The sequence below is a fragment of the Pygocentrus nattereri genome, chromosome 29, assembly GCF_015220715.1.
Source record: "Pygocentrus nattereri isolate fPygNat1 chromosome 29, fPygNat1.pri, whole genome shotgun sequence".
NCBI classification, from domain to species: Eukaryota; Metazoa; Chordata; class Actinopteri; order Characiformes; family Serrasalmidae; genus Pygocentrus; species Pygocentrus nattereri.
The window spans coordinates 7,287,708-7,311,894 of NC_051239.1; the positions used below are offsets into that span (position 1 = coordinate 7,287,708).

At 41.4% G+C, this 24,187-nt stretch overlaps 1 protein-coding gene across 2 annotated transcripts; it reads right to left on the reverse strand.

The window, feature by feature from the left end:
* Window positions 1-1,954: 1,954 nt before the first annotated feature.
* piwil1 (piwi-like RNA-mediated gene silencing 1) lies at window positions 1,955-13,078 on the reverse strand. 2 transcript variants are annotated; one of them, XM_017721672.1, is made up of 21 exons: window positions 13,059-13,078; window positions 11,635-11,739; window positions 9,990-10,101; window positions 9,571-9,699; window positions 8,953-9,167; window positions 8,717-8,838; window positions 8,515-8,595; window positions 7,132-7,329; window positions 6,938-7,046; window positions 6,728-6,854; window positions 6,504-6,621; window positions 6,175-6,289; window positions 5,904-6,091; window positions 5,743-5,815; window positions 4,220-4,420; window positions 3,741-3,844; window positions 3,568-3,638; window positions 3,053-3,206; window positions 2,804-2,929; window positions 2,512-2,659; window positions 1,955-2,125 (listed from the first exon to the last, which is right to left on the reverse strand). In XM_017721672.1, the coding sequence occupies exons 2-21, from the start codon at window positions 11,701-11,703 to the stop codon at window positions 2,009-2,011; spliced, it is 2,577 nt and encodes an 858-aa protein (XP_017577161.1). In that variant the 5' UTR covers window positions 11,704-11,739; window positions 13,059-13,078; the 3' UTR covers window positions 1,955-2,008. The 2 variants fall into 2 exon arrangements, with proteins under 2 accessions (XP_017577161.1, XP_017577160.1); XM_017721671.1 differs by lacking the exon at window positions 13,059-13,078 and adding an exon at window positions 12,848-13,047.
* Window positions 13,079-24,187: the final 11,109 nt, after the last annotated feature.

Below are 24,187 nucleotides of genomic sequence, written 5' to 3' on the forward strand. Positions count from 1 at the left end.
TATATCTGATGTCTAAACTCACACAACCTATAAAGAAATAATGCAGAATGCTCTCATGAGATGGTCAGACTGGTCCAGCTAAATGGATTAACTGATGACATTCGGAACCTCCGTTGTATAAAGGCATTTATTTCTTCATCCAATGCTGTTTGTTCCTGCAGCCCGCACTTCAAGCTGCTCCGCCTCCAGCTCAGGGAGATGCGGCAAGGCAAAAAAAAAAAAGGCAGATTTCTTCAGAAGGTGAGAATCCTATTCATCAGTAGTTGGTAGTCTTACTTGGCGTGAGTTAGGACTGCACGATGTTTCGATGTTTGTGGTAATTGGACAACAGAATGTGATCCAACCAACAAAAGTGTCAAAAATAGCACAGCAGGATCTTGAACCACATCACACTCAATATTTTAAATATTTCATTTGGTTAGAAAAGTTTCTGGGTTAACATTAGGGCTGCAATAAATGACTAATTTGATAGTCAAATAATCTCGATTACTGAAACAAATAATCGATTATTTAGATGAATCACTACATTATCACATAACTTATGTAGCTTTTAGCTTTAAAATTTTGCTTGAGGTTTTATGCATTTGGTAACCAACAATGAATATAATAAAGATGGACACCTTTCAAGAATTCAGTTTTAATGAATTTTTTCTGCTAATGCAAAGAAAAAAAAAAATACAATTGTACTTTTCCTTTCAAAATTTACAACCAAGGATATGCAAAGTAGCAGCCATAAAACATAATACAACAATCTGTTTTTCCTTAATCAAGAGTAGTGGCGCGCAATACTGCAAAATTTGGTATTGACCAGATACCAAGTAAAGGTCGATACTGATACTTTTTACTTATAATGGCTTAACTGTTCTTAGCGTTTAGCTGGAATTAAGACTTATTCATAGGTTGGAGGCCTGGGGTTAAAGGGGACAGCCTTTGGTCCCAACAGTATATACTCCTTGGCCCACACTGGGTTTATTGCATCAGTAAGAGTAATTAGTACTGGAGGAGCCCAACCTGTTATCTTCCTGCCCAAACCTGTTAAAGCTAAAGTACACAAACAACTTTTGTCTACAACCGTCTTTAGAATGTCCAGAAAAACATAAGCCAAACGAACCTGATCATTTTTGCTTCATTCTCCATCACACATACTGCAGGCCAACCACAAGCATCTGTTTGTTCCATCTCTTGCCTTCAAACAAAACAGACTTTAAACACTACAACAGTACAAAAAAAAAATAAAAAATTAATAATCAGCCAATATCACACCTTCAACTGAACAATTCGCAGAATGACCTGACGTACTACTGTGTACCAGGAAGCCCATCATACACTGCAAAACTGATTGTAAAATGGTTGTAGAAAATTATTCCAACAGCAGAGTAGCTACTTTTCATCGGCAGTAAGAACAAAACAGGACAAATGTGTGCAGTTAATGAGGTGCACAGCATTTAATCAGATACCACTTACATTACACCCCCAACACCAACCCAGATCATTTTTCCTGCCATCACACGTGGTCATTTTGTAGCTTCATTTAAAACTATTACACCATATTTAACGTAGTACACTAATGAATTAACAGACTATTTCAACATACCATTTGGCAGAGTAGGCTTTGGATGCAGCCTCTGCCGCTAAACTCTAGGAAGACAACCAGCAGGTTTCTTGTAACATGAGTATCAAAAACAGCTTGACCTCATTAACATCTGCAGACCATAAAAGGCAGTAATTCAAAATGTATAAAAAAATTAAAAAAAAAAAAGTAAGGCATGACAACGTAGAAGTCTCCACAGCATTACAAAGTCAACAGTTCAAGGCCATACTAACAACTGCTTCTCTCTGAAGGCATCAAGAACAAAGTGCCTGTTTTTTTTTTTAATTACTGAAAAACTCATGCTCACTGAAACAAATGGAAATCTAAAAAAAAAAAAAAAAAAAAGTATAGATACCAGTGCTGCTGAATCATGTGATAAACAACAAATCAGGTTAACAGGTGCTTAAGTCGCTCCACTTAGAGGTAGTACAGAAAATCGTCCAGGTTGATGTTGGGCTCCTTGTGGATGCTCTGGCCCACTAAGAAGGCCAGTTTGTGGGCATACTGACATGGCGCAGGAACTCGCACAATCCCCTGAGAGAAAACAAAGAATGTGAGATAAAGCCAGAGTGCTAACAACAACTCTCGCTAGTCATTGCCTCTTCTGAAGCAGCCATAAAAGATATAAAAATTCACTGTCAAAAATACCATCCTAAGGGAATCAACAACGGCACAGCACCACGTGGAGAGAAGGGTCCAAAAGCAGAGCTGCAATCATTTCATTCTACTGTATTACACAAATACGCTATTAAAGATTGTTTACTGTTAACATGTTTAGAACGGTAGTATGCCACTTGGATGCAGTCCAGGAGACAAGCAGAGCGGCGCAGTGAAATACTATTAGCCAACCGCATAAAGAACCGTTAAGACGTGGACAGCAAGGGAGTCCCAAACTACAGTACTGTGGGGAAGACCATTACCTGCCAGTTATAGTACATGTGGCAGAGCTTGTAGGTGAGTCTCTGCATGTGGTCTGGTTTGAGGCCGCTGCTGTCAAACACCACGTTGTAATGAGTGGGGCAAATGCTACCCATGCGTACTGCCTGACTCACAATGAAGAAGTCATACCTGTTGGGGTGTGGGAGGTTTGGAGGGGGGGGTACACAAACAAATCATGATTTTTTTTCCATCTTAAAATTTTATATAAAATACAACGGAACACGAATACAAAAAGGTACAAGATCAATCATAATATGAACTCTCCAAACACACCACTCAGGCCTTGTGACCTCTGTGTCTATGACTGTTCCAGGTGGAGGGTTGGACAGTTTGCCATCAATCCGAGCAAAGAATCTGGAGGCAATGCGTTTCTTCACCACCACCACTGTAAGTTTGGGCCTGCAGAAGAGAAGTTGGGAGGAATTGGGTACAGGGGCAGTCGGTGGAGAGACAGCACATTACGATGGAAAAGCCTTTTCCAAGTCAGAGAAGCTGTGTGCTACACTGAGATGCAAATCTCACGCATAGTCTTCGCCCATGGTCTTGATGGACTGCATGATCTGGGGTACTTCATAGTTGACCACGCTCTGCAGCATGCCGTCGCCCACTCCATCTCTGTACACAATGATACGTGATGGCAGGCAGTTGTTGTACTTCCAGTAGGCCTTGAGAGCAGCTGAGAAGACAGAAAGCAACATGACTAATCTTCACAAGGACCGAAAACTATTACATCACTGCCATTAGGCATGCAAATGGAGATATAGCCTAGTTGGAACTTCTCTAACCTCAACTTCCAAATTAAAGTTTTAACCAGATAAAACTGCATACAGACACTAAAGATCCCCAATCAACAGTTGCGAAAATACTTCACACATACTATATTAAAATCATGTCATGAACACAACCAGTAAGCAAGGCGCTTATTTTACATTCCTAATGAGAAAGCCATGGGATGACTACATACTTCACTAATGGTGCCTATACTCCATATATAATTCAGTGTGTATGCTGTATTGCTTCCAGAACACATCACATACCTTTCAATGCCACTTTGAGTCCATCAATGATCTCCTGTCCACGACTCTGTAAGACACACTTGGAAAACCACCTATAAAAACAAAACGATATGCACAAGTTACACCTAAACAAAACCAAAACATCCTACAGACAAAATGTTTCATAGTATAGTTAAACAAAATCCTTTAATCACCTGGACATGCTCTGGTTGAGGCTGGCCACCAGCGCACCAATGGATCTCTTTCCTGCAGCAGTGTCATGATAGCAATCAATGCCCACAATCATCAGCTGCTTCAGCTGAAAGACAAGAAGGGCATGATCTGCTCCAGTGATAACTCAATGCATAAGTGGTCTTACAAAAACCAAAACCAAGGTTTACCACAGCAAAACCAGAATAAACTACATATTCTGTTCTCCAAAACACACATTATAACAGCACCATATTCAATGGCAGAAACTTAAGTCTTAGAGATTTTACATTTTTGTTCTGTTAAAATTCAAAACCGATTTAACTGCTTAACATTTTATTTCATAACACATTGCTTGATGTTTTCTTTATCCAAGACATTTAAATGCAAACTTATAACAATGCCAAGACCCTGGTTTTCACTGCCAATATTTCAGCCCCTGCGACAACACAATACACCATTAGGGAGCTTCCAAGGGTCTTACTGGAATCTCGATACTCCACAGTTCTCCTCCCATTTTGCAATTCATCTGCAAAGCGATCTTAGTGGCCACAGTCATGAGGGCCTGAGGTCTGCTGAGGGTGCGAGACACAACACACTGACTGGGAGTCGGACAGTCCACACACAGGTACTTCTTCACACAGTCGTACTTATCCTTGCGGTTGGTGGGCAGGATCACAACAACCTACACAATTAAGAAATATATTAAAGGCTGAGGGCCTGAGAAAGTGTCTTCATGCAAAGTCAAAAATCAATTATGCACTCCGTCTCAAAATTACCCTTCAAAAATTTAACCTTACTCAAATTTACATATTACAATTACTAAATTTATATACTTAAGTGTTTTACTATGTTATTTGTGTGTTTTACAATTTTCTTATTTTATATATTTAATTTTTGCCTAAAATATTCCTGTTTTCAATTCAACACATGCACCTCATTTTGCAGACATGCTGTAAGTGACATGTCAAATACGTATCAGTCTTTTCATCTGATAGGATGGGGTTTTTGCTTACCTAGATGGAAAACACCAGACAGTGTGCTTCACAACGCATTTTCGTAGCAAGTTAACTAAAGGGAAGGGCAAGCTCATGTTCCACTAACATGACGCACCAAATTTATCAACCACGAGCGAAAACTTCGACAGGTGAACAAATCTCATTCAGGATTAATGATCTGGCAAGTTAGTTTTATAGAAATTGAGAGATTTATAGGAATCAAATAAACCAAGCTAGCCTGCTATCACCGTTCGTCTCAGCTCTGCAGCGACTATACAGCTCTAAAGCTAAACAAGCGAATACTCATGCACTCAGTTTCTTCAAATAAATGTTCATATGTAAATAATTGTGGCAGATGTTTCTTAGAACATTGTAGATACTGAACCCATGAACCGCATGTTCCACTGAAACCATATAATTAGCCCTAGCAGTACAACACAATATGCATGAAGCTGAACAACAAATGTGTTTCTGAAGCCAATTTTTAAAAATGTGGTCCAAAGTGCATTGTGCCCGTGTCACGACACACTGCGTCATGCAAAAGTCTAAGTATTATGACAGAACGAAACTTACCTTGCCTTGGTCATTCACTGCGAGAGTGAGTGACCGTTTACCCTTTCAGCCAACATTAAATGGGGATGGCGTTCCCCCCCTCCCCCCCAGCCCATCATGTCCATTGCCAAGTAACTACAGTTTCTCCTGGTTTTATGATTAAACAATTTGTTTAAAACAGTGCTAAATGAACCCCTAATTTTAAAAATCTGGAATCCACAAATAATGAATTCAGTTAGTCTTAAAAGTTAAAAGAAATAGTCCAAAGACTAAGGAAACAAAAGCCCAAAACAACCAAATACTGAATGATTTGGGCCAGCCCAATCTTGCATTACAAATGACTTTTTTGGTACATCCTATTATATTGACTGTTGAATAAAACTAAATTAATCTAATACTGTGATAAATTTCACATTGCTTCCCAAGCTGTGTGAGTGGGACAGTGCATGTAACCCACTATTTGAGTCCCAGGTCCCACATTCTGCTGCAGTGCTCTCAACAGAGACTCCTGTCGATCGTCATACTCTATCCTGCTCAAAGAAAACCAAAGGAAAATTTTCAGACATAGCACAGAGAAAACAAGGCTCCACAGAGAAGTGCACAAGCAAGGTGACTTACATGACCGCTCTCTGCATGCGGATGCCCATGGGCCCAGCTACTTTATTAAGAGTCTGCAGCAAAGCGTGAGCTACATCACCATTACGACGTGTGTAAAACATCAGCCAGGATTCCAGAGGCATGCTGCTGATCAGAGGAAGACCTCGCATTTCTTTAGACCAGTCAGCAGTCCATGGATTATACTCGTACTGTGCACAGACAAACAAGCTCAACTTGCTGGTGATTGACAAGAAACAAAAACTATGCTTGAGTGTTCAGTGGCTCTTTTTACCATCCTGGCTCCCTGAATGATCCTTTCAGCAGGAAGAACTCTTCCAGTCAGACTCAGCAATTTGTTCTCAAAGCTCAGACCCCATGTACTGAGCTCATTCTGAGCCTCAGCATTCCTAAAAGAAAAAGAACATGAGAGGCACAAAGATTAACAAGTAGCGCTGTTGCACAAGTTAGAAACGGAATAAGAATGCTTTCTTCTAGCAGTGAGTGAAAAACATAGCTGAGAAAATAGCATTTCTAACTCGTTACACAAGCGATTGTTTATTTAACAAAAAAAGTGTGACTAGCAATCAAGGTCAAAACAGTCAAGCATGCACTTGACATTACTTGCTGATATTGGTGATAAATCTGTTGAGGCGAGATTCTCTCTGTTCTGGGGTCAGTCTGGTGTGAGCTGCCAGATCCTTCATGATGTTGAAGTCATTGCGCATCTTATCTGTCAGACCTAAAAGGGTTTAAATGATCATGTTATCCATGTGTTGTAAAATCTGGTCGGCATTTAGGAGAAAAACTGCTGTGCTCGAATCGTCTCTTGCTCCAGCTGGTCTGACCTGTGAGGTAACAGAATTCTGGAACAAGCAAGGCTGGTCCTGGTGGAGGTGCTCCTGCAGGGCCCATCCTCCTAACATGACTGACCAGCAGAACCTGGTTCCCATCTGTTATTTCCAGACCATATTGCTACAAAGCCAAAGAAACACAGAAAAAATGTCAGAAACGAACTTCTGCTACAGACACATCAAGTCTCAATATAGCATCTCTACCGTCTTGTAGTAGTCCTTGAAGGAGATCATGGTGTCTCCTCTCTTAAAGGTGTTGTTGGGGGTGTGATCCCAGGCGATTTCATCAATCCTGTATGTCTTGTTGTTGTACCTGTAAATGTAAAAGCACAAAGTCAGATAACACTAAATCAACAGTCCAACATTAACAATAAGCAGCATGAAAAAACATTTCTTACTTGGTGAGAACGATCAGCCCCACCAGCTCTTTGGTACAGGCATCAGGAAAGCGCTGGTCTCCACAATGCTGCTTCAGGGTGGACATGAAGTCAAGAACAGTCTCACTGCGCAGAACTTTGTGGCTGACATCAGTACACAGCATAATGCTGGACTCATACTGCAAAATGTTGGTCACAAAGCCAGGCCAGATTGTAAGCCTGCATAGAAGAAAAAACAGAAAAGGAAAGACTTTACAAGCGTGTGCAACAACTCCAGTCCTTGGGGTCCAGGAACTAAGAATCTTGCGCACACACGATATCGCCAAAAGTATTCAGTGTCTGCCTTCACACACATATGAACTTGAGTGACATCCCATTCTTAATCCACAGGGTTTAATATGTCGTCAGCCCACCCTTTGGAGCTAGAATAGCTTAAACCTTTCTCGGAAGGCTTTCACAAGGTTTAGGAGTGCATTTATGGGAATTTTTGACCATTCTTCCAGAAGAATTTTTTTAGGTCAGCCACTGATGTTGGATGAGAAGGCCTGGCTCACAGTCTCCGTGCTAATTCATCCCAAAGGTGTTCTGTCGGGTTGAGATCAAGACTCTGTGCAGGCCAGTCAAGTTCTTCCACACCAAACTCGCTCATCCGTGTCTTTATGAACCTTGCTTTGAGCACTGGTGCAGTCATGTTGGAACAGGAAGGGGCCGTCCCCAAACTGTTCCCACAAAGTTGGAAGCATGAAATTGTCCAAAATCTCTTGGTGCTGAAGCACCAAGTTCCTTTTACTGGAACTAATGTGCCGAGCCCAACTCCTGAAACACAACCCCACACCATAATCCCCCCTCCACCAAACTCTGCACAATGCAGTCAGACAAGTACCGTTCTCCTGGCAACCGCCAAACCCAGACTCGTCCATCGGATTGCCAGATGGAGAAGTGTGATTCACCACTCCAGAGAACACGCCTCCACTGCGCTAGAGTCCAGTGATCACTTTACACCACTGCATTCGATGCTTTGCATTGCCCTTGGTGATGTAAGGCTGCTTGGCAAGGGAATCCATTCCATGAAGCTCTCTACGCTGTTCTTGAGCTGATCTAAAGGCCACATGAAGTTTGGAGGTCTGTAGCGACTCACTCTGCAGAAAGTTGGTGACCTCTGTGCCTCAACATCTGCTAACCCTGCTCTATCATTTTACCACTTTGTAGCGGAGCTGCTGTCATTCCCAATCGTTTTGAGCAAGAGTGACCCCTTCTTCCACAAATGTTGGTAGAAGCAGTCTGCAGGCCTAGGTGCTTAGTTTTATACACCTGTGGCTATGGAAGTGATTGGAACACCTGAGTCGAATGATTTGGATGGGTGAGTGAATACTTTTGGCAACAGTGTAAAAAGCACTAAAGCACCTGTGCTGGGGGATGTTGAGGGGGTCATCAGGGTTGTAGTAATGACGGCCGATCTGCTGCATGTTCAGCATCCTCAAGATCCTGCGAAACACAATTAAGCTCAGTGACAAAGATGAATTTCATTCAGTCAGTAATTACAGAAGTTGATGACCACATAAGGCAAATGAATAAGGCATTTGCTGCTGCATGGACCTCTGTTTACCTTCTGAAAATTATGTTGTAGAACTGCAGACACACAGGAGACGAAGGAGGCAGCTCATTGGTCAGTGTTACTGTGATCTGGACCCTCTCTCCTTGCCTGGTTTCACTACACAGCACTGTCTCCTAGACAGACAAACACATGCACCATCAGTATATCTGTACACAAACATTGTTCTGAGAATACAGCTTTTAAATGCAGACTTAAGTGCTGTATGACAATCTTGCGTGTGAGCTTACGGTGTTATGAAGTCGATGAGGGAGAAAAAGTAGGGCTCCGTCAAAAGTACGTGCTTTGCCCAAGGTTTCATCATGCTGGAAGAGAAGAGCTGACCGCAGACGCCGAGACTCCATGGGTGGCTTGAAGTCCACGTGGTACTGATACAGAGCCCACTGGGGCCGGGACAGCAAGCGCATGAAGTTAGCCCGTAGCTCAATTGAGGAGCCAGACACACCTATGGAAAAATAAAACTGCCTGTCAGACCCACTTCAGACCCTCAAAAGAAAGTTAACAGTAACAAGCCTCAGGAAATGTTTAGTTTTTGAAATATGAAACATAAGATACTTCATGCTCAAAATGACAAAACGAACATGCAGACCTACAAAGGGCTATACATATACTCGTTAATGTCGAAATCTTTCAAAGGTCTAAACAAAAGCACTTATTCACGCATTGTCATTGTCATCAGGTCTATTACCTAAATAAATTAAAAACAAACCCAACAATTTATGTTCATTATTTTATTATTAGAAATATATGATCTGCTTTATTCCTTTACATACTTAATTACAACAACTTTAATCCATCAATACATTTCACATCCCATTAAAATACATTTGTTCAAACAGAAGACCGACCTGTCTTAGACTCCTTAACATGCTCCATGAGTTGGCGAGTGTGGACTCCAGCATCGTGAAAGTCTCGTCTGCGCCCTCCCCTCTCACCAATCTTAACTTGCTGGAAGCCTGCAGAAATCTGGAGGACAGCTGGAGAAACAAAACAAGAACATGTTACAAGTTACATTTACTTTGCACATAAATTCAATTCAATAAAAGAACCGTTATCTACCATCATGCCAATTAGGAAAAAGATAAGATCCCAAAAATGTAAAAAGGTCAAACCTATAAAGTATAACCAAAACCTTAAAAAATGAGTTGCACTATGCAGAGTCAGAGGTCCCTCCCCAGTAGGGAGATTTACAATAACCATTTATAATATATTCAGTACAATCTTAAGGACTATTAGTAATAATACAATGTAGAGGCACATTGACTACCTTCAGCTGACATGGCTCCTGGTGCTCTTTTTTGCCTTCCTCTTCCCACAAGTTCCCCTTCAGCAGGGGGAGGCAGGACATGTCTCGCCGCCTCCTGAGCTGGAGTGGGTTGCTGCCAAACAATTAACACTCAGTAAAACTTAAAACCTGATCACAATGCTTTGAACACCTTATTACCGGAGCAGCCCAACAACCTGCAGGAAAGTGCTTCAGCTATACCCAAGTTCAAGAGTGGCATAATTCAGGGTAACACATTACAAACCAAATACAACCAGGCATTTGACTAGGCATGACCATTACCTTAACCAGCGCAACACTGTGCAGGCCACCCAGCTGAGTGTACATAAATCATTACTTGCTACATATTTCCATTACTTCACCTGTGAAAAGCAAAACGCCGTTTCCACTGTTTGCGAGAACTAATGCTGGATGATGCCATCTATGCCAATATTCTAAAACACTGACATGATGCTGCTTTTCAAATTATTTCACAGTAATCTCATAATGAGCACCGTCATGTTCATGCAACAGCAGCATTCCTGTTACCCAATATTTTAAGCGGCTTAATTCTGATTTGCTGGCTTTATCCCTCTTTCTTTGCTTAAAGACCTGACAAATAACTGCAATGCATGTCACCTGCCAAAAACCATGGACCCTTTTCACATTTCATTTTTTCTGCTTAAAGTAGTCGTGGCAGAGTAACACTACTTCTGCATAACCAACAATGATGAACAGAGCATGTACAGCTCACTTACGTGTTAGTTTGAAGTAAAAGCCAACATCTCTGTTTTAGTGGTTTGTCAGCTGACGATGAGCAGAGGAAAAGACTCCATGCATTAAACAAGGGAATAAGCCCTGTCATACGGAGGAAAAGAACCTGTGCATTTCATGGCTGCTGACCAATATTAATATTGTTTGTGCTTTAAAACTGCTGCTACAGCTACTTTCACAACCTCCATCTCCAGCCAGCATGGCTTTTCTAGCATTTGGCTTGGTTATTTTCACCTCCGTTGACTCATCACTCTTCAGACGATAGCTGTTGTACTCTGAACTCCTACGTTGTTGTGCGTTTAATTCTCCAACAGTTCTGAACACATCCTTGAACTTCAATCATGGCAACTTTATAACTGTCCGTAAGGCTGTAGAGGAACTTTGTTTTTTAGCCAGCATTTTACATACTTCTATGTCTTGTGAAAAGAGCCTGTGACAAAAAATTAAACTTCTTCTTTGTAATGTATTGTGTTGTTAATGGTTTAATACCCCACAATGTTACGAAGCCCCACTAGTGACACTGCTTCCTAATAAAAGTAATGCAAGGCCTCAACATACCACAGCATGAAAATAAGATTCTAATATGTGGCCACTATTTAAAAGGCACAGGAAAAGACATCCTGCATCAACCCATTAGTGCATTTCTAAAACACTGATTCCCACACTGTGGGAACAGGACCCTAATACAAAGATATTAGCAGGGCCGTGTAGTAAGACACCATCTGGTGCAATTCTATGATCACAGGTTCATGAACGCAACAATCTGATACCAAGATATTAGAAAAATGTCTTACTGCTCATTTTTATTAATACCACACAGCACTAGTGAACCTGACAATACTGGAACATTAAATATTTTAATAAGGATTTTCACCGCTCCTGGAGTTACAGCCTCCTGACCGCGGGCTCTGCCCCTGGATCTGGCTCTGGCTCGGCCGGTCATCGCTGCTTAAACCGAGACACTCAACTTCCCTGGAAACTAGAAAGAAATGATAGAAGTAAATGGATGCACATAAAATGTGGGAGTCGACTCCTCAAAAATCACTAGAGCAGGTGATAAAGGGATACAACAAAGATTAAACCATTCTGAATAGTTTTAAGTAACTTTACCTGCATATTAATGATCAAAATTAGGCTTATTTCACATAAAGGGTGCAGTAATGTACTGAGAAAAATCATTTCTGTGGTCAGAAATCTTTTTCGTGAGGCTGAAGCTGGCTTCGTATGAGCCTGCTTCTTCTGCGACTTTTCCGTTCCACCTTAAACGATGCAGCAGTGCGTCGATGGAGCGCCAGAGCCAGGCCATAACTGCAGCGTCATTTAAGGTGGAACGGAAACGAACAAAACGCTGGAAAAACGTGGAACAAATATCAGCCTCATCCACTTCTCGTTCAATGTATCGACTCTGATCATTGTTTACTGCGACCTTAATCATCAAGAAAACTAATCGCCATGCAGGACGAAAAAACGTTTTTTTGCGGCTAGTGTTTCGCGTTTAAAGTTGGAAAATGACTACCGTTAACTCTCTCAAATCTTTTCTACTCCTCCGTGAAAACGTCCCTACAGCCAACTACAATGATAACCAGAGTCGAAGAGTCGACTCCAAGTATTTCGACTCAGTCATTGGCCAAGGCTCACCCCGACTCATAGAAGTAATGGAAGCAAAGAATCGATTCCTTTAGAAACGATTCCGCACCATTACTTCGAACCGGTCTAAACCGGATTGAAGGCCGTTAACTTAACGGTTCACCAGCCAACGGATTTCAGACCACTGACTACAAAAACCGATTTTCACGAGTTAATCGTGGCGCGATGACTTTACTTATAACTTTAGTCACACGTGAACTATTTATCAGCATCAAACTCGTTAAACTGTTACAGAAAATTATTTTTATACTAGTTAACCTAAGTTGCTATGCAGTACGCACTAGCTAGTTAGCTACCGTTAACGAGAACGCTCACTGAATCAACACAAATCGTTTGGTTGTAAAAGATTCGTGACACATGTACAGTTATATAAGTTGCTCATTCATTATTTCTAGCAGTATCAAACTGTAAATAGGATTTTAAAAACAGACAAAACTAACGAGGCTCAAGTCGGCCTCCGCTTGCTCCTTGCCCGAATTTTCCCGTTCCACCGCAAATAGTGACTTCAGCTTCACCAGACTCGCCAGTTTCATCGACCGTTTTCCTACTACATACGACTTATTTAGTATTTACGATGAGAATATACATTTAAGAAAGATATCTTTTAGGTATTTATCGAGCTTTCCACCACACTTGACGATACGTCCTCACCTCCCGCGGGTTTGCTGCGAACTGCTTTCAATTAACTTCATGAGCTGTTGCTTAGTGTCCGCGAGAATTATGTATCACTCCGCGCCATTCATCACCCGTTTTTTGGAAATAATTAACTATTTTGTTAGCTTTCTTTGGGTCGTGTGCTTATATTGCCTAATTACAGTAATTATAGTGCATCCTTATGGGTGGCTATTTCGAAGCAAAGTAAACGCAGGCGATAAGGTGCTACTTTCTTTGGAAGGATATTTGTCCAATTTGGGTAGTGAAGCGCATTTTTTTTTTTTGTCTTTTCCAGCCGCAGGTGGCGACCACCTCCGTGCAGAGCAGTGTCTGCCCACCAGATGGCGCCAAACACAAATATTTATTAATTTAAATACAGAGCCAAAGTTTCAACCGCCTCAGAAATAAGACCAGCTTTGTTGTCTCTGATGTAAAACGAAAATGAAAAGCGTCTTTTTCATGTAATCCCCCCCAGAATACAAATTTGTTGTGCAGCTCTGTTACACTTTTGACAGATCGTGTATGTGCGCGCAGTTGTCAGTATATTTAAGCTATTTTTAACTGATTCCTGAATCTGTGACATCTGTTACTGTCATTCATGAAAATAACTTTAAGTGGTGCTAATTCAGATCTTAGTGGCGTGAAAAACTGAAAATATACGTCCGCTCTCATTATGCTGACTTTCCACTCCTTGGCCACTTCATTAGAAACTCTTACCTTGTACTTCCACTCACTGGCCGCTTTATTAGAAACTCCTACCTTATACTTCCATTCACTGGCCACTTTATTAGAAACACCTACCTTGTGCTTCCACTTACTGGCCACTTTATTAGAAACTCCTACCTCATACTTCCACTCACTGGCCGATTTATTAGAAACTCCTACCTTATACTTTCACTTACTGGCCACTTTATTAGAAACACCTACCTTATACTTTCACTCACTGGCCACTTTATTAGAAACACCTACCTTATACTTCCATTCACTGGCCACTTTATTAGAAACTCCTACCTTGTGCTTCCACTCACTGGCCACTTTATTAGAAACTCCTACCTTATACTTCCATTCATTGGCCACTTTATTAGAAACACCTACCTTGTGCTTCCACTTACTGGCCACTTTATTAGAAACTCCTACCTCATACTTCCATTCATTGACCACTTTATTAGAAACTCCTACCTTGTGCTTCCACTCACTGGCCACTTTATTAGAAACTCCTACCTTATACTTCCATTCATTGGCCACTTTATTAGAAACACATACCTTATACTTTCACTCACTGGCCACTTTATTAGAAACACCCATCATATAGCTCCACTCTATGGATGTACAATTACAGATCTGTTGTAATACAGACTTTGTTAGCTCTAGCCCATTCATCACTGGTCAGTTTCTGAACACTGGGCTGCTGTTTACCACACATTTTTTGGCCGCATCACTGAAATGAAACGGATTATAATGCGTGGGGTGCTGGTGTAAGTTTTTCACTTGCTTGTGTGTGCGTTTTTATGTAGTAGACTTTGTGCACTCTTTGCACATTTTCCTCTCTTGTGTGTTCTCTCTTGTAACGTTGTAGTCTAGAGCTGTGCTCACAATAGCTCCACAGTTTGGGAAGTGGGTGAATGTGCCTCTGAATTAAGCTGGGGGTGAATTTCAACAGCACATCAGTCACACTCACAGTATGGATGATGAGAGGAAGGTGTTAGCTAGGTGGAAAAGTCACAGCAGATCTTTCCTCTTGCTTGTTAAACTCAACTGAAAGGTGTTTCTGTAGCAGCAGTAGTGTGAGGAACCTTAGCACAGAGGGAGTAATAGCTGTATTGCCCTGAAATGGCTGGTGGGCTGGTGGTAAGAGCGGTGCGCCAGTAACTGAAAGGTTGTGGGTGCAAATCCCAGGACTGACTGGTTTTATCTGGTGCACTTGGGCAAGGATGAACCCTGTCCCCCCACTAACCCAAGGTGGTGCTACTTAGCTGGGGTTACTGGTTATAGCTAGACAGCAAAATGATAAATTTCCCTCTTGGATCAATCAAAGGAGTTTTTCCCAGCATGACATTCTCTGTCAACCATAGAGTAACAAAGCAAAGAGTCTCCAATAATCCTTTTCTCCCCTTCTCTCCTAGTGCGAGCAAGCCGCTTTGAATTCAAATTTAGCAGCACCGTTTGGGCCTCCTCAGGTCAGATCTCAAAGTCAAGGGTTTGGGCTTTAGTTTCAGGCCTCTATCCTGCTTTAATGTACGCTATGTGAGCTTGTTATGGCAGAGAAACCAAATCAGACGATCTTAGATCAGTAGAATGAGGTGCAACCCGTTTTCTCCTCCTTAAAGTTCTTCACCCTCTAGGCCTGTGTGGACCTTTGAGACTTGATGATGTCTTTTTTAGTTTTGTGAGGGAAATCAGGCCTCCTCCCCGCCCTGCACTGCAAAGCTGTCTCCTTTCATCGCACATCATTTGTTTTGATGTAAACAAGATCAGAGAAAGCCGGGTTGGTGGGATGCACAGAAATAGGCTTTGACACGAATTCTGAATGAACACTTCTCATTTTGCCGTCGCCTGTTCAAAGGGAAGTCGGCGGCGGCGTGCATCGGGAGAGATTTCTCTTGTATCAGGCAATGAGCTGGCGCATTTGTTGTTCCCCGCTCGCTTTAAAAGTTTTTTTTTCCCATTTTTTTCCTTCCCGCAAGCTCATATTTAAGGCGAAGCCCTAATGAGCCCGGGCAGCGTCGCAGTGAGGTAGGCCCTGGTCAAAGGCAGATGCTTTGCGCTTTTGATGATGCGCCAGTCGCTCATAAACATCTCCTATCTCACTGTTTATTGCTTCTTAGTCGCTGCTAGGCCTTTTTTGATGCACTTCTTGTGACGCAAGTTACTTTTCTTCTCAACATTGCCCATTCTGTTGTGTTTTAAGTGAGCATTTGCATGGTTCAAGCTTATCTGACGCTAATGGACTCACAACAGAGAGAAAACACTGCTCAAAGCCTTTAGAGTGTTTTCAGTAGACTGCTGATGTGGGAGATTAGCAGAGACACGCACACTGGCTCTCTGTTTTACACCAAAGTTGGTTTAATAGTAGTAAGCTGATGAAAAGAGCTAAATCCGAAAATCTCTGTTTTTGAAAATGGTGTCCAGCTGTATTTTTGAGGAGTTCGCCTGTTTCCTGATTGGCCCGTTCCCTTTCTTGTTTCCTGCATGCTTTGATGAAAGTTTAATGCCCCGAATGTTAAAGATTCTGCAGCAAAGTCGCAAACCAGACCCCCCTCCGACCGTGCTGTCTATCCCGTCATTTATCCCAAGCCAGAGAAATGGCTCCACCCCCCATCCGCCATCTTTCCCCCCTTACCCTCTCACCCTCAGCCATCAGAAGGAAAAACTTGGCACCTCGAAGGGCATTTGGAGGCACATCTCTGGCTGGCTTTCATGTCTGAGATCTAAGAGTGATTAGAGGCTTCATCCTAGAGGGAAAAAAAAATCCTCCATCACTGTTTACCTGCCCGTGAACAAGACGGATCAGTGTCGTCTTAGGGGCGATGGAGCTTTCACGAGGCCTCGCTCGGCTTTTAAACGTCGGAGCGATTTGGGGACGTCTCATGCTGGAAAGATGAGGCCGAAATCAAAGTTGTGGATGAAAGTTGAGTGGTACAGTGTTATGTGGGCAGACACGCAGCTTTGATCTCTTTGTAATCCCTCGCTGATTTGAAAAAGAGGTTTACTGATTCATTGGCCTTTTATGATGTCTGGCATTTCAAAAAAAGGCATAACTTTAATGCGCATTTGAGTCAGAAGACCCCTTCAAGGTCTGTGTCAGTGATTAGTAAAGCAATAAAAGGCACTACAGGCCATGCTGATCATTTTCATTGCGATTTATAGGTAAAATCACTGTAACTTGGGGAACTGAGAGCTTTTTTGCCTGTATAAAGTAACAACAAAACAGAATATGAAAAAATATTCAGTAAAAATTTGGTTATAAATCGTTACCACAATAAACTAAGAACGTGAGATTTTAGGATTGCTTAACTGCTAAAATACTTAGGAGGTTAGCCCTAGCCCTGACCCCTAGTGTGTGTGTTCACTAGTGTGTATGTGGTGTTTGGGGTTAAATGCAGAGGTGAAATTGTCCCGTTGTGGGATTAATAAGGGTCACTTAATTAACTTAATATTTTCAAAACCTGCAAGAGCTGTGCTCAGTTTAAAGCTACACTATGTAACTATGTATTTTTTGAGATTTGGAGACCTCTCTGGTGGAAAAGTGTAACTGCACACAATGTGTGGAAGAACATTTTGTAACATAGGTTTTGCTTTGCAGAGTGAATGGATTAGATGATTGTGGGTGCGTATTCATGAGTATTCACAGAGAACTCAGTCAGAACATGGGGAAGGACTTGTGTTCTAAGGATGTGAGTAAATTATCTACCATTGTCATCGTCATGATATCATCAAATGTTGAGACGTAAATATTGAGCCAGAGTACCTTTTTGAGCCTGTGCATGCCCCATTAATATCTAAAGACGCATGACGTGGTACGAAAAACTTTTAATGAAAAAAACGTACATAGTGCAGCTTTAGATTAATGCTGTGTTTTCATTACAGCATGCAAATTGCCTGCAAAGTTGGACCCTAGCTCAGTGTGTAGCTTGACTATGGGCGCGACATAATCAGTTACTGAGGCACATGTCAACAGCCTGATTGGTTGCTCAGGTCATTTGCATGGAGTTTTTCCAGAACTTCATTGAGCGTGAAGTGCCTCAGCAGTTTAATGTGTCATTTATTTGAGTATTTATCACACTGTAGCAATATGTGACATTATCAATCATCTGGTAAATTATCATGACCAGACAACTGAAGAGTTTAAAGCTTCTCCACTCTTCATCATATTATATAAAATGGATGTGAATCAGCTGCCTGATGCCTCAGACATTTAGAAGAAGATGAGAAGTTTAGAGAAAAGCACATTCATGATTGAGATGTACATGCAGGGCACTGTGAGGCAAAACAGTCCCCAAAGAAAGCGTATGTTTTTCAGATTTATTTCCATTTCATCATTATTGACATTGAAAGACTCAGAAGACACGTGCAGGTTCACTGTTTCTGGTAGTACGTAAAAAAGCTGCTTGTGTTGCAGACATCACAACCCCTGGTTTCTATCATCAAGAGTCAATATGTTTCTCTACAATGAACCACTTCAGACCAAACCACTCTGAATGACTTTGCTGATTATGCAGAAATTAAAAAAAAAAAAAAAATCAATGGAATTCCCCTTTAACACACCTTCCCATTTCCCTGCAATAAATATTTTTAAAGCACAGCAGTCCATTAATGGCTGTAGGCTGTGGCTGACAAGCAATATGAAATTGAAAGCACATTGGTTTTGGTTTTGATGACTTCATTTGTGCAGTTATTTGTATGAACACCATACGGCCAAAAGCATGAGGACTCCTGACCATCACAGCTATATTGATTGTTTCTTTTATTGCCGCACAACATGTCGGTGGAAATTATATCCAGTGAAACAAGATGTAAATTTACTCTGTTGTAGCACAATACACATAAACGTACAATACAATACATATGCAGTAAACAATATTCAATGCAATACACAATACACATACCTATATAGGAGAACGCACAATATACATTTCTATATACAGTTTATCTTACAGATAAACTATAATTACATTACTCAGAAGAGTCTCGGGATCTTATCACAGCAGGAAAAGTGGGATGTCTTATTTTTATGGACCTGTAACACCAGAAGGAAGTGGTTGGAAAAGATGATTTACAGGATAAACTGATGGAAGCAATATACCACTAATCTTTGATGCTTTACTGACAAAGCTTGCATTTCATTAGGGACTGGATAATTATATTTCCATACTGCACTGTAATAGATGATGAATGAACACTGTTGATAATGGACAAATAAAATTTAACCATGAATGCTCCACTGTAACAAATCCCTAATGTAAGTTTCCAAAAGCTTGAAAGACTTTACAACAGATATTGATTGTAAAAAACCTGAACTGGAGTTTTTACACTCCGTTTCTGCCTAAAATCCACAATGATCTCCACTTTTTTTAAGTATATGGGGATGGAGGTCATTGTTAGTGCCCCATCTTACTGATCTGTTCACCTCCTGCCAATAGCTAGTCTCATTATTACTGTGAGAAGGCCTATTATGGTGGTTTCATCTGCAAATTTCACAATTTTAACAGACTCATTGTGAGATACCAGATCATTAGTGTATATGAGGTTCTCGGACTTCCATCCCAAAATCATAGGCGTTGGTATGGAGTTGATCCACCCTTTGCAGCTATAACCGCTTCCACTCTTCTGGGAAGCTTTCTACAAGATTTTGGAGTTTGTCTGTGGGAAATTTGTGTCCATTCAGTAAAAGGAGTGTTTGTAAGGTCAGGCACTGATGTTGGATGAGAGGCAACCGACATTCCAATTCATTCCAAATGAATTGTCTATGTTTGTCTATGGAGATTCCATGGTCATGTGCTTAATACTATACAGGTTTTTGCAATTGGTGGCTCAACCAGCTGAACTCAATAATTAGGATGAGTGTCCACATATTTTGGTGATACAGCGTACATCAAGTTTTCGGCTTTAAACACAGATAAGCCGATCAGAATTTAAAACCAGAACAACCCATTTAGTAATGCTCGGCTTTGAACAGCCCATGGCCATTTTCCCACCAGCGATCTCCCAGTGTTTATCATTTAATAAAACATGACTGGAACCTCAAAGACGGTAAATATAGAGAAAAGACCGTTTTGCTCAAAAAGGCACCCCTGCCATGAGCACAACATGGTTTCCCAGCTGCGTTCTAAAGCAAAACACTCTAGCGTGCCATCATTGCTTTCACCAACCAATTCACACAGAGGTCTTTAAAAATGGCTACATGCTAACTAGCAGTCAGTTCAGGATCCCCACTACTGATGTTTGGTACACGGCATCAACAGACACCAACATTTCTATTAGAGTTTACACCTTCACGCTGTTACAGATCTCACAAGGCTCGCTTTGGTAAAGATTCGTCTGCCAAACTCAAGTTATCAAAGAAAAAGTTTCTCTCAAACAGACTTAAGAAAATGTTCAAAAAGCAACAAAGGCAATGAGAAAATGAAAGAGAGAAGCGGTGGTGTGCCAAAAGTAAAGGTGCCCCCTGCCTGCTAGGCTGATGATAGCCCACCAGGCCTCAAAACAGGCCCACCTGAGAGAGAGAAAGAGAAAGAGAGAGACAGACAGAGAGAGTTCGGTTCAAATACGTGAGGAGTTTCTAAAGGGACAGCGCGGTTTGATCTGAGTGGAGATGCACGATGTCAGGACTTGCATGAAGATGATATCCTTATTTTATCTGTTTACTTTCTGGAATGCACATAAACTAATACTAGATACTTCCACAGAACCTGTATTTCACACGAATGGCAAATCGTGCACTCATGAGGGTTTGGGTCCGGCTGTGAAAACAGGACAAAGAAGAAGCTGGCACGGTGATAGTAGCGTAGCACGATTGCTAAGCTGGTTATAGAAATCAGATTAGTCTGTAGCCGGCTGGGGAGATCTGTCTAACAGACTAAACAAAAATGCGCTGCGTTTTCCCTTGAGAGATACATGGAGGCCTATACAAATGTCTATACTCACCATATAGTTCGCTTTCTGATTTAAGACTTCATCAACTGAGTAGGGAAACAGCTAAGGCCATTTGTGCAAGCATGACGTACCACAGAAATTAGCTCCTCGTTCAAAAAGTGTTTCTCGCTTTTTCATTTCATTTACTCAGCCCAATTATGCGCGGCTCGGTCAAACATTGAACTGCTTAAGAAATACCTCTCTGGAAAAGAAAAGGGGCGCAGCCTCGCTGATAAACCAAAAGCTCTGCGCTTTAATCTACAAAAATACAAAATGACGGCATTATCTTCATGCTAACCAGCTTTGACTAACATCAAATGGCTTCTTTGAACTCGTAAGTGGAAACAAATGGCCTTTGAGATAAAGATCCTTCAAGAAACCCGCAACTCTAGCGGACGGGCTGAACATGTTCAGCCAATTCAACGTGCACCCCGTCTGATCGATCGTTGATATTAGCAGGACCCTAAAAACAAATTCGCATGTAAGAGTCACTCTTACTATCACGGTAATTGAAAGGACACAGAAGTCACTTTGCTGAAGCATATAGGCTGCGTTCAAAGCAACCGCTGGACTTTTTTTTTTTTTTTGAATTAGCCGACTTGCAACGAAAGAATTAGCGAAATGGAACATCTGACCAAGTTGCATCCTTCTGTCCAGGCCCAAAGCGATCCCACGGCTTTCCTCTTTAATTGTCTGAAGATATTTGAAACATGACGAACAGTACTTAGCAAGAGTGCAATTCAATTAACTTATTTGAGATGAAGGAGCGCTTTGAAGTCTGTGGAGTGAGTGGAGCAAATGGGGCTCAATTTTGTCCCTGTTCCACTCTGAGCTTTGAACCACATGTTCTTCAGGGAGCAGTTAACATGGTTTCGGAGATATGCGCCAAGGGACCAGTGGATGGTCTAATGATTTAAGTCGAGAAGCTTCTGCATCCATTATTATATGAGTCTAAAAGACCTTTTTTAGGCTGGATGACAGCTATCGCTAGTGCTAGCCATGCTGTCTGCGAAGCTAGCATTAGGGATGAGCATGAGACTGAGCGCTTTTGACAAAACTTGGCTACTCACAGCACATTCGCTGTGCCAGTCTGATTAGCCGCAGTCGCACAGAAATACCCAGAGAGTGTGACAGAGGCAAATACAAGCTGCTAACTGTAGCACACGCAGGTTTAAAACGTGGCAATAACGTGGCGTGCGTGTCAGCTAATGCGTGTGCCCTACAGTGGCTTCTCTCAGCAGGGGGTAAAGTTGGTATTGGGTTGCATTTGTAGATAGGCAGCATAGTGATTCTTCTTAGTTCATCATTTTTAGACACTTCTCTCATCACATACACGAACAAAAGGCAACCATCAAAGCCTCCTCGAGCACACGCTTTCCTCAGGCCGAGGCGGTTCTGTGGTTTTTGGCACACTGAGCTTCCTCCACACTTGATAACACATAATCAGAACCAGTGCCCTTGACCTGCCTCGCATCTACGGGCATTGCTAAAGGGAGTTAAAGGGGTCAGGGTGAGAAAGATAAAAGCTAAGCTGGCTCTGCGACATGGCACTTAGCCTCTTAGCGCTGGACTGAGATAAGTGAGTTACGTCTGTTGTAATGTTTGCACTCAGAATGTGGGCGGAAGGCAATGATCGCAGATCAGCGCTAAAAAGCAGTCTTTACTGAACGTGATATGAAAGAATAGAGGCTTAACCTTGGCTTTGGAGGATAAGGGCACAGTTCACATGAAAAACAAACCCAGATTACGCAGCACAGTATGCAGCACAGGGCTGGTCTGTATGATGTGACACAATGTTTGTAGCTCATTTTTAATGCAATTTGTATGAATAAATGTGCAGGTGCATCTCATTTGACACACAACTTTGTCTAGTATAATTAACACATTGGGATCTAATAGATAGCCAGTCGTGATCCAGATATCAGTTATAGGGGAATTCTATGGATTTTCTGAACAGTTCTGAAGAATTAAAGCATTAAGATGTAAACAAAGTCATTTGGTTTGGTTTGATGTAAAAGGTTCAGTTCTAAAGAAACTCACCAGGTCAGAATTGTTCACAGTGGCGGTGATAGGAACCAGACGTCTGAAGCAGTTCATGCCTCTGAAAGCTCCCTCACTGGACTTCATTACATGAAATGGTTACAAATATGCTGCTAGATGTATGATATGCTGTTTTATGATGTGTGTTTGGAGATAAAATTGATTCATGGCTCGGACATGTAGGTATATTTTGGATAGTAAATAAAATATTATATTTGCATTGTAGACATCACAACCACCACTATAAATAAATCAGTCTCTGTGCAATAACCTATTTCATATCTTTCCACAATTGAATTAAGCAGAAATGTTGAATAATCAGCGGAATTTCTCCTTAATTCACAGGTCGAAGTTATTTTGAGATCTAGTTCTAGCCAGTTTTCAGTGTACTCCAAACAATGCTATTGATTTTGTGCCATGCCACATAAAGAACATATAGCTCCCAGTGAGCTGAGACCAGCTGGATAATATTGATTTACTGTACTATTGTGATTATGATATGAGGAAGACTGACGGGTAATCTAACTACTTATGTTACCTGATATCTAATGTTAGTTATCTGTCAGGCAATAAATGCTCAGAGGAAAAACTCCAGCTCTGAAAAAATAACAAAACGAAAGATGCGGACCACCAACATCCAACTAATCAGGTCAAGGAGGTGTATTTACTAGCTTGTAATCATATTGCACATAGCCCAGCCTTAGCTGAGCTGTAGCCAAGCCTTAATATAGCTAACAAACTACAGTCCTGGCAGTGATACAGCTCAGCTGGTCTGGCAAGGTGACATCTCAGACGTGACTCTGACAACTCACATAAAAATACATGCAGAAAGCTGCAGTACATGTGGATCTTGTTTCTTTCTGCGGTCCTTTTCACATGTAATCTTTAAGGCTTTTTGACAGTGGTAACCGTCTCCTACATTACTAGATTGTTTACTGTGCTTACAGTATGTTTCAATTATTCTCACCGTTGTTATTGTTATGTTGCTTTATCTTCCAGGCAAAAATCCAGCTAACTGGGCTTTGACGGTCAAGGTGGTTGACACAGTTGGACTCGGCTATAAGATATGAACCAGCCGAATTTAGCTGGTTGGCCAGCATAAAGTAAGTTTTTGTTTGAGTTTGATGGTTTAGGTGGTCTACTGGCGTGTTGGTTGACCAGATTGATCATGCTGGTCACACTGGTCGACCAGATGATTTAGCTTATCCTTCAAACTCAAGCAAACATGCCCTATGCTGGTCAACAACCTAAACCAGCTTGAGCTGTTTTAATATTTTTAATTCTGATTTATCTGATTAATGTCATTTTTATTTTATTTTATTAAAACATACTGCTATTATTTCATATTTTCCATGTTCCTTCATGTTTCTATCCAGTCCTATGCAAAAGTTTGGGAAAGTTAGAGTTTATCTGGTACACCTACTAATCGCAGCCTAAAATACCAAGTACATTGA

Coding starts and splice junctions, on each gene's coding strand:
- piwil1 (XM_017721672.1), bottom strand. CDS start 11,703: ATGACCGGCCGAGCCAGAGCCAGATCCAGGGGCAGAGCCCGCGGTCAG. Junction 6,092..6,174: donor TCATTCAGGGAGCCAGGATG/GTAAAAAGAGCC, acceptor GTCTGTGCACAG/TACGAGTATAATCCATGGAC. Junction 3,845..4,219: donor TGTGGAGTATCGAGATTCCA/GTAAGACCCTTG, acceptor CTTGTCTTTCAG/CTGAAGCAGCTGATGATTGT.